At 39.0% G+C, this 11639-nt stretch overlaps 1 protein-coding gene across 2 annotated transcripts in view; it reads right to left on the reverse strand.

Annotated features, from left to right (window-relative positions):
* Positions 1-9749, reverse strand: part of LOC140227562 (mitogen-activated protein kinase 1-like) — a 46237-nt gene extending 36488 nt beyond the window's left edge. For both annotated transcript variants that reach the window (XM_072307978.1, XM_072307977.1), the window contains exon 1: positions 9571-9749. In XM_072307978.1, the coding sequence (XP_072164079.1) occupies positions 9571-9695 (125 nt within the window). In that variant the 5' untranslated portion in view covers positions 9696-9749. The remainder of the gene's footprint in view (positions 1-9570) is intronic.
* Between the last annotated feature and the right edge of the window lie 1890 nt (positions 9750-11639).

An 11639-nucleotide genomic window follows, 5' to 3' on the forward strand; every position in this document is an offset into this window, starting at 1 on the left:
TATCTGTACGCGAAAATTTCAGCTCGTACAGTATGAGATATCTTATATGCACATGCACAGTGATTCACAAAATGTAAATCATGCATGAGATGGGTACCAAGTGAATTACAGCGGTATCCATCACTGTGGTATTTTGCCAGTGAGATCGGCACCAACAAATTACAGCAGTACTTTAACAGAGTACTGCGGTAATTCCAACGTGAATGCACCTAATGTACAACTTGTAGAGCTACATCTGATGTGCCTGTGGATACCCAAGACCTGTGGTAGCTACAGGAAGTGTGAGCAGGAAGCCTGCTGCTGGCCCAGCTCAGATTGCTCTCTGGGGTTTCATTGATCCTTTCCATACGTTTGCTATTAAATGACTACCCAGGAAGGTACATTGTATGGTCATAAAGCACAAAACTCACAAAACTAACCAGTCGTTTCATGATGTGACAGAAATACACACATTTGTGTGCATACAAGCTATACTTTCTATGGCACTCAAGAACTATCATAGGCATTATACACTGTATACTTTTCCTAGAACATAGTGTTTAATTTATTTATACTGTGTTAGGTAGAAACTGTACACAAGGCCAAGTAAAAAAAAAAAAAAAAAAAAAAAAAGTTTCTTATCCCAATTTTTGGAGAGAGGTGATGCAGGAGGTCCTGTTTGATATCTTACTATTTTTCTGATCTGAAGCCACTGCATACTATGGCAATTGCAAGCTAGCGCAAAGCACTAGTGTAGTGTTGCACCACCTTGTATAATGATTTTCAGTCTTACACAAACTAACCCAAAACATTTCACAACCTAGAAAACTTAAATCTGAGGCTACAAATGTCAGGTAAAAGTTAATTTTGGCACTTTCTGATTTTACAGCGCTGCTGTGTACATGTTGATGTATAATTTGCAAACCAACGGCTGCGCTATACTGTGTGTGTATCACTAATCATACATACAGTACGTTTGTAGTTATCACTCTCGCCTATCAGCACGGTATGAAGTGGATACGCACCATATATGGAATTCACAGAGTGGACAAGTGTTAGACTCCTCATGCTAAAAAAAAAATAAATAAAAAATGAAAATAACAAGTGGCCTGTGTTTTACCTCTCTTGCTATAATATTCAGGGACTGGGCAATATTCTGATCTATGTAGATAGCATGCAGCCATACATATTACACATCAATTCATGACTGAAAGACTTAAAGGTCATCTACATAGTGTAGCTCAGCCATCATCACTTCCCTGTACATCTTCTAGGCATAATCAATAAAACTTATACGTGTACATGTACAGATGTGATGTACCTCAAAGGAAATCAGAAATGACAGCAGAAGTCTTGATATTCCCAACAAAACACAACAAAACAAACAAGTCTGAACAATCCTCCTGTAAACACAAACAAATAGCCCCCGCTACCTGACAAATCAGGTCTTCAACTTTTCAAAATATTTTTCTTTTTAGAGTGTTTACATGAAATGAAAAATTACATCTAGACACATCCGAGGTCTGGCAGCATTGGATTGGCAGTTCATGCTTTGCACAGAATAGACTGGGCGTTGTCCAGTCATTGTTCATGATACTGATGTACACTGTACATGTACATACATGTACAGATGGCTTAAAGTCTGTTTGTTTGCTTGTTTGTTAGTCAATTGTGGAGTCCTTCGTCCAAGCACATACAGTTGTATAGCATAATGATAGTACATGTATATATTTGCTGTAAATGTAAGAACGTGTTCTATGGTTAATTTCTTTTAGTACATAGCCTGTGCACATTGCACATGCACATGTACAAAAAGAATACAATATGCGCTATTAAGTATAAAGCACACATTTCCTGTTCACAGTTTTCCATGAATCATGACATTAACGACAGATTATCGAGAGGTTGAGAGGTTGATTTGCAGTCAAGAACTGTCCTTGATAGGCAAGAATGTACCAGAGTTTCTGACTACTAATTGTGTATTGCAAGTAGGCAATACCTACACTGCATCCATGCAATGTTGGAGGTCATACTTTTGGCTTGTTAATCTTGTATTATCAAATCATGAAATTGCATGCAACTACTACTGTACAAGTACGCTGTGTGAGCCATTACATAGCAATATCTGAGGCATAACAATATGCTGCTACATTTTTGTAGTATACAGTACTTCAAATGAAGAAGACATTTTGAATACTTGTTTTGAAATGTACAGGAGTCATCAAGTGAAAACATTCAGTATTACACATGTAGCACTGTCGCTTTATAACTATTATCTATTTTATGATAGGTGAAGTAACAATAACTAGACCTAAAATTAACAGCACATGAAAACGTTCGACAGGTAGCAATTAACTAAAATATCTGTATGTAGCAATTCACTAAAATATCTGTATGCGCAAATGTCAGCTCATATATGAATATTAAAAGTACCCGAAAAGGTCTGAGGATTATGATTATTAATCCACACTGGCTCTAAAATTCTGTATGATCATATGGTACTTACAGGTGTAACTGGAAAAAGACTATATTGGTACTTACAGGTGTAACTGGAAAATAAAAACAATTACTGGTCTAACTTGGCTCCTTCAGAAAATGAATTACCATTGCTCATGAAACTGTCATATTCAAATTATAACCGAGACATGCATCAATGATAATTGTGAGTCTGACCTACATAACTCTGTCGTCACGCTCTAAAATCTTGCACTGGCTCCGCTTTCTGGACATAAAAACTTAAGCGTATGGAGACCTCACATATTTTATTCAGGAGAGAAACATAGCAATTGCAGGAAACATCCACCAGTATAATCTTCAGCAGACAGGAAAACAGACTGGAATAAATGGCATTGATTTTACGAAGTTGATTTTATTTAGACATAAATTTCTATTGGGATCTTCAGCTGCCATCATAATTCTCCCCACTTCGTCTCACTCGGATATTTAGTATGTATAATTGTATACAGTTGTATGTCACAATGCATTGTGATGGGTATTGACATGTTACCCTTGTAATCATTCTGCTTTCAAAACACATATGTATTGCTTCTGAATCGTGTTATGAGTAACCTTGCTGAATACACAAATACACATTACCTTGGGAGGCTTGGATTAAATCTAAAGTGCCCAAGGCAAGTTTAATTCACTGAGCTCTAGAAATCGCATTTCTATTATTTGATGCTGTGTGTTTCTATCACAATTTTACCATTCAGTTTTCATGTTTCATACAGGAAAGCAAAAATGTATCCTTCATTTTCACAGCTCTCTATCTCTCTTGTTCACACCTAATAGTTTGTATTGGTTGCAGTTACCTTTCAACAAAATTTTTAAAAAAAAATTAGAATATATGCTACATCTATTGATTCTCTGACAACACAGTTACGGAAATTATATTTCTCTTCAATTAAAGTTCATATTTCTCTTCAAGATTAGCAAATTCTTGTATGTATAACACATATTTCTGATACTAATCATCTCCTCAGTATTACATATCATGCAATGAAATTCATGTACAAATTTAATAACAAGATGATCGTTCAGGAAATGATTCTCCTGGTATCGCATAGCAATTTGCTATGGATTTTGGATAGGACCACTATAAAAAATTTCATTGTGTACCAATTTCATTACGTAGAATTGTATATTATTCTGCTGAAAAATCTATGTCCAACAGCTGAAACTGCTAAGCAATGTTGAAAAGATAAATCATTCCCTATAGTTTCTGCAAGAAAATTTCCAAAGTGGACTTAGCAGTTCTTGGACATACCGTACACCTATAAAATGGTATTATTTATCCACAGTAGCCTCTTCATTGTTAGCAACCCTCTACTAGAGGGTCCCATCAATATAGCAGTACCGGTAACATCAAAAGGAGGAATATTCAATGCATTTTAATCTCACAAATTTTGCCAGAGACCAGGTTCCCAAAATTAAAATGTGCTGAAAAGTTTTTGTCTATACTATTTGCATCAATTGAATGTTTGAGGCAACTCGCAAAAATTTCATGCCATAAAAAAAGGCCATCAGCTCCAACTTGCAAAATTTCATGTTGCGAAAATATATTGCTTTTAATACAGTAATCACTACCCCAGCACTGCCAGGTTGCCCATTTCTACTCCTGGGTCAAGAGGGTCAGCATGGGTACAAACATCTTGCCCAAGGGCATTGAGCACTTGGCAGAATTCAAACTTGGTACTGCACATACTGCAACTCTGCAGGACAATCAAATTTAAAACATTGTGCTCTTATGCACTATGCAGCTTGCCCAATGGAGGGATCTGTCCAGTTTACAGTACCTTTGGGAGCAGTGATTTCAAAAATGTTAAAAATATCACATTTGATGCATATGTGTAGGTCTGTTGTATCACAAAACATCCTACCATGTAAAATTTTTGCAATAAAGCCTAAAATATAAGGAGATATCAGTGATTTTCTCAATAAACTGTAACTGTAGACGGTTTAGTCTGGAAACATTTTTTATTATAATTACTGTTCACATTTTGTGTATTTAAAAACACTTTAACATTGATTATACGGATTCAAATTTTTACAGTGGTTGTTTCTATCCCTAACTCACATTTTAGAACTATTTTAAAGCCCTAATGCTGGGTTTTTGTTTTATCTGCAAATGGTAAATTATGCTTTTAATGAGCCACTAAATTGAACGGTCTACCCTGGTCTCATACACAGAGATGTCACAAAAGGAGGAAATAGAATTGCCTCTTTAGCCTAATGTTGCTCTCCTGGTTGAGCTTTTTCTTAAAAATGTTCTTCACGAATATAAAATTCTTCAATGAAGTGGCCAACACACAAAACAATACATGGCATTAATTCCCGAGGCAAAAGTCAGGGTAGTATATGAAATTCACGTTTGGTCTTGTATTTACTCATTTCATTATTTGTTTGTATTTTGGCCCATGGGTGCTGGTTTTGCAAAACAATACGCTACTTTTTTTCTTTTTCTTTTTTCTTTTATTTGTCTTTAAAGCATACAACCAGTATAGCTACTTCCTTGAATACCAAGTTTGCTATGTTTGTCAAATATTTTTTTCCTAATTTTTTTTTTTTTTTTTTTTTTTTTGCTGACAGGATTCCCATTGTTCCTTGTAGCCATACTTCCATCATCCTGTGTAACCTTGGCAATGACATTTCCTGGCTGCTCATTTCAGACAGCTCAAATGTGGAAACCATTTGTAGAATGTCACTGCCTGACAGTGAATGGAATGTTGTAATGTTGTTGTTTCTTTTTTCCCCTTCTTTTTCATGAATTGTTGAACTTAATATTTTAATGAATGCAGAACTGCTGGTGCCATCACGTGTAGATTTTTGCATTCATTCTCCATTACTGCTGCATGAATAGACCCTTTTCCAGGAAATAATACAACAGAAGAATACAGAAATGCACTTCTGACAGAACTGGTATAACTTTAATGGATGTACTGATCAAACACTTTGCTTCTAACAGTAACTATTAAGATATCATGTGTTGCAACAGACAATAGCAGGGGAAAGAAAGCGGGCTCAAACTTGTAACAGTTTGCACTTCGTGGACATATGTGACAGGAAGCCAGTGCATCAGTCCAATCTATGCAACATTTTGTGCTATTAGAAACACATGTAGTAGCAGGTGGCAAACTTGTCCTATTTTGAGCACATTTTAGAAATTCAGTGTGCTACTTGAACAAATTTTATGCAAACTTCGCTGTGTTACAGTACCTACACGTTACAGTAACTGTAGGTATCTTTATACACTGTATGTAACTATCCTTTCCTGAACTAACAGCATTTCAAGTGGGGTCATGGTACACAGGATTTTGTGTTCTAGCATTCCCCCCCCCCCCCCCCCCATCACACAGATCAAGTAGGCCCACTTACTGGTAGGTATGTAAATGATGTGTGATGTGGCAGTTTAGTGATCACATTCAACAATGCTTATCAATGCTGTAGATGCACTTTTCCCCTTCTTTGTGAAAACTTCAAATTAGTAATAGTATATATTTGTATGGACGACAGGAATCATGAGATTTGCAGCAAAATCCATCAATTTTCATGAGGTAAAATATCAAATCAAATTCTTTCTTTCTTTTTTTCACAAATTGGAAGCATACAAGCTCGAGTTTAATCGCACCAAAAAAAAGAAAAAATTACATTTCCAGGTTACTGTTTCATGAAAGTTGTCAGTCACTGACAATCACCATGGTAACAGTTGGTGACCAGAGTATCTCAGCCAATCAAAACCAAGGATTTTGCTGAAATTGTCAGAGACTGACAACTTGTCAGCGCTGACTAAATTGATGAAACATCCCCCAGAACTTGATACATCAGGGAGTCTCCAGCAAAATGGGAGAGGGTTGCCAGTGGACGGCTCCCTTGCATCTCCACTCAATCCAGGGCTGAATGTCGCTCCCTGTCTCTATACATGTATCATAATTTTACAAACACCTGATTATTACACTAGTTCCCTTATGCCTTAAATGACAGTAGCATGGATCTGATCACTGCAGGAGGCTGACTTTGTTATTGTTGTTGTTTGGTGTTTTGTTCTGTTTGTTTTTCAGTTTTATTAGTTTTTTTTCTTTTAGTTTTTTTTTTTATTGTATGCTTGGTATCTCACAGAAATTACATACTGTATATCCTCAAATAGCAGCCTGGATTGGTAAAGAACCCCACTTCCCACATGGCACAGTTTATCTCTATAAATGATTAGGACAGTGACATCTTGAACCGATTAATTCAGTAATATAATCCATGTTTCACACCTCACAATATGATCCAACACAAGAGAGACAGCCACAGAATCAGCAGGAAGAATAAATGAGGTGATCAATCTCAAAGGGTAACGAAAGCAAGTTATAAAGTGATGGCAAGGTCATTTATAGGAAGCCGACCTGTGCGACGACCAAGCACAACTACGGTTACAATAAATACACAAAGTTTCTCCCTGCTAGTGCTACGCACCGTTTTACAAAGCGTCAATGCACGGGTAACTTTAATACTATGCATATTGTGTACTACACAATGCAATCTTCCTGCTACTGGCCAAATACATGTAGTCTTCTTCCTTTTCATCTTGTTTTCTTTTTGTATTACAGAAAATGTGAGTACCTTAGGAGTGAATAATTTTCCTGGTATATTGTTGCAATTTGCTATGCATTTTTGATATGACTGCTATACAAAATTTCTTGTGTGTAGCAGGTTTTTTTTTTCACAAAGAAATGTACAGAACTTTGATAAAAGTACGTACAAATGTATTTCCCTCTTGATTAAAACTGCCAATCGAATTTGAGAAGTAAAATTATTCCCTGCCTTAGACATGATTGAGAAAATAGCTGTCCAGAAATCTGTCTCAAAAACATTACCACACCACAGCACAGGCTCACACAGTGCAGTTACAATTTGACGAACATAATAATAGACGGATCGAAGCCAACATCATAAATAAAAGCAAGCCGCCCACAATTTAACCATAACAGCAGAACACTGTCTAAGATTTGACTGCCGGCTATTTGTAAAACCTTTATTACCAAAAGATCAGTCTGTATCTGGTCGTTGGGGATATGTTCCGCAGAGACTACGTTTGGCTTCACGGAATTTCGCACTTGATTTACACCATTTTTCATTCATGAACTAGTGTTCTAGGAGAGAATGCACTTAGATCTACCTTTATATTCATAAGAGTGGTCTAGAGTAAAACCCCCAATTTTCGGACACTTAAGCTTTTCTGTAATATTTGTTAAACTCAAAAAATACTCTACAAAATTATATCTATAACAATATATGTTAAACATATCAAACTACAGTTTTCCAATATTGATTTTGTTAAATGCATCATAAAATTTCACAAATCCCCAAATATTATCACCTTGTCAATTCCCCAATTTTCAGACAGTCTCTCCAAAATTCGAACATGATAGCGCGTTCAATGTCAATACGCATACAAGGCCGCTGAAATATGAGTGCGCGCCATACCTTGTTGGTACAAGGTTGCATTTGGGACGTTGCGGCGCCCGTTCGTGTCCGAATTTTGGTGACTTGGCACTTGCAGTCAGCCCCTGTACATCCGATTTATTCACTGCATCGGCACGTACGGAGATTTTGTTTTTCTTTTGTCTCTGAGGATACCATCACACTCTGAGCTTGCGATAAGCGAAAATCTCACAACAGAACAGCGTAATTTTTCAATTTTTAGCACTTTTTCGGCCATCCTGATTCTTTACACAGGACCCTACTCACGCACGCTTTGGAAAAGTTGTGCCGATTCTGCGTTTTTGACAGCGAAATTTGGGATTTTAGATGGATTTTAGGAGGTGACTCAGGCACTTTCCTGTGGTGAACGACTGTGCCAGTAGGGTAACATCCCCAGTATTCGGTCACTTAAGCTTTTTTGCAATATTTTTCAAACTAAAATAATACATACATACATCATATCTACAGCAATGTATGTGAAATATATCAAATTTCTTTAATCTCAACTTTCATTTTGTTAAATATCTCACAGAATTGCGCAAAATCCAGAAATATTTCACCTTGAAAATTCCCCAGTATACGGTCACCAGCTCCAGCATTCGGTCACGCGATGTGCGCGTTCAAAGTCAATGCGTGTTCAAAGCAGCTGAAAAATGCGCGCGCTACCTTGTTGGTGCAAAATTGCATCGGAGACATTGCGGCGACCGTTGGTGACCGAATACTGGGGCCTCGGCACTTGCATTCAACCCTTGTACGTTGGGACACTGTATCGGCACGTACGGAAATTTTGTTTTTCTTTTGCGTTTTTGAGGATACCATTACACTCCAAGCTTGCCATAGGCGAAAAATCCCGCGAGAGAACAGCGTATTTCTCAATTTTTAGCGCTTTTTCGGCGACCCGTACTCTTAAAACTGGGCCTTATCCGCGCGCGCTTTTGGAAAGTAGCGCCGATTCTGCACTTTTGACGGCAAAATTTGGGATTTTGAATGGATTTTTGGAGGGGGCTAAGAGCGTTTCCTGTTGTGAATTAATGTGATTTGCGTGTGTTGTGACAGTTGAACTTACTGGCTGGTGACTAGTGATAAGTGACCGAATACTGGTGCCCTTACCCTAGGCCCTATGTGAAACGATATGATATGCGTGTGTTGTAACAGTAGAATTTGCTGGCTTGTAATAAGTGTCCGGATTTTGAAGGCCGACCGAAAAAATACTCTTTTCATCAAAATGGTCGAATCATGCTTTATCTACACACTTCACAAGTTAGCAAACACCTCCTCAGCAATCATGGAACTACCCACTCACACCAACCAAATCTAACGTTAGACGTAACGTTAGACATGAAACGTTAAATGACAATAATAGTACTAGTAGTACCATTTCACCCACGCCCAGCTCCCCACCGGCCCAGCCTCCGCTCCCTGGCTCTACAATGTAAACAGTCCTATATCTGTGCATGCATGTTTTTGAACCGTCTCACTTTCGGGTGCGGGTTCATTGGAATTGCATGCGCGGACTATCTTTCAACCCTACGTACATTATACAGTGCCGTAGCGGTTTAGGTAGCGGAAGGACCACGGCCATCATGAACGAAAAAAACTCTCAAACACAGATTGACGAATACGTACCACACCATTCCATAGGCCCCTTCCCCGATGTAACTGAGGCCCGTGTATCGTGGAGCGACATCGAAGACCTGTCCCCTCACGATTTCGGCGGGCGGCTTCGGTCTTGCACCTCCTTCGCAAGCCATCTTTCTCGGTCTTCCTTTCTGTAGCAAGTAGAATCTTTATAGAAAACTGTATGGGCTGTGAGTAGCTGTGGTCAGTGTGGATATGCTGTCGCATAATACGTACACACTGCATGCAAGTAAGTAGGGAGCGAGGGCCGCCTGTGTACAGATAGGATACAAGTTCTCATTGGCCACTCTCTCGTCAGAAGTTCAGCCGGAGTGACGTCAATCGATGGCCGAGGTTGATGCGAGTTTATGAAAGCGACCATAGTTCGTGGATTGGCAGACTGGTACATATCAATTTTACGTGCAACTTTGGCAACGAAAAGGGAGAATGATATCTATGTCCAAGGGCCGCGGAAACGGTGGAGGCAGAGGGGGGACTTGCCCCCCCCCCCCCCCCGAATAAAATTTTGGGAGGCAAAACGAGTTTTTGCCCCATGTACCCCCATAACAAATAATTAGTCAAAAGACGAAAATGAACAATAAAGGCACTTTTGTGTCTAAAAATTGTAAATTTCATAACTTAAAGATGCGAAATTTAAAGGGCGAAAATTGTAATACACTAACATTATCATACGTACACTAATATCTATTTATAAGTAAATTTAGTGTATAAATGGTGTAGACGAGTGTGTCCCCTGAAACATATACCTTTGCATAGTGAACCCTTTATTTTTTTTTCTATATGCTTTCTAGCAATATAAGAATAATTTTCATTGTTCGAATAATACGATCATGTTTCAGCTTTTAATGAATGCATTTCAGACTAAAACCGAATGGCAAAGTGAAAGTGACTCACCAATGCATGCTGGCGCTGACCTAGCCTATATCAGGGGCGGATCCAGGAATTCCGTAAAGGGGAGGCGCCTTTACAAAATTAAAGGGGGCGCACGCGACCCCCCCCCCCATTTTTTTTAATACAAAAATAAAGAGGGGCGCCCGGTGCCCCCACCCCTCCCCCTCTGGATCCGCCACTGTTCATTATGCACGCAATGCATGCACCAAGCGGCTCATCCGCAGTAAGAAATCTTAGATGTATTATAATAGCCAATCCCAAGATGGTGGACGAGTAACACTTTAATGACTTTACCATGAACATTTCCAACAGTTTCGGCTCATATTATTTTCAGAAGCGGCTATCAGTGTAGTGTACGTTCATGAAAAACGAAAATTCACGATTATTCTGAGCTCTCGCTCTCGTCGTTCCCGCATATAATGTGTATAAATAAATGCTTCTGACAGGATATTGCATGACAAAACTAGAAAAGCACTGAGAGCGCAGACCTCCGCCAAGCAGCTGATACTTTCCACCGATGATCTTGCTCCTCCCAAAGAGATTTTTCTCCTCTCCACACCTGGGGAAAAGCTCTTTGGGCTCTTCCATAAGAGTAGTAATAAGAGTGTTGTCGGTGGCTGCAAATCCAACTTCGCAAAGTGGGGGTATATGAAAGTGAGAATGATGACACCACCTGCCTGCCATGGAGAGGAGCAGACTGTATGCAACATCTCCTTGCCTGTCTACTTTTACCAGAGCCTTGCACACAATGAGATATCTAATTAACGCCCTATATGTGTGCCGGACATGATGTGTATCAAGCATTGAATGGGAAGATCTAACATTCCGTTTTGCGTACATAGTGACCAAAGATAGTAATACTCAATAAGAAGAAGATGGATCGAAGGTAACTTGGAAGTTGTTGGTCAGAGTGCACTTGGAAGTTGACTAGTAGCTCATCCTAGAGGTTGAAAGGTTATGAGCTGTGACTCTCTCTCTCTCTCTCTCTCTCTCTCTCACGGGACCTCCATTTCATGTCCTCAAAGACTCCAACTCTCCCGTTTTCGACGGGAGATCTCCCGCCGAAAGCCCATTTTTGCAAAAATCTCCCGTTCTCCCGCTTGAGATTTGATTTCTCCCGCCCTGGCTCTGCGTCTCCCGGTGGAAAGCATTTCTTACTTATTGCT

Source organism: Diadema setosum, chromosome 4 (assembly GCF_964275005.1).
Source record: "Diadema setosum chromosome 4, eeDiaSeto1, whole genome shotgun sequence".
Classification (NCBI taxonomy): Eukaryota; Metazoa; Echinodermata; class Echinoidea; order Diadematoida; family Diadematidae; genus Diadema; species Diadema setosum.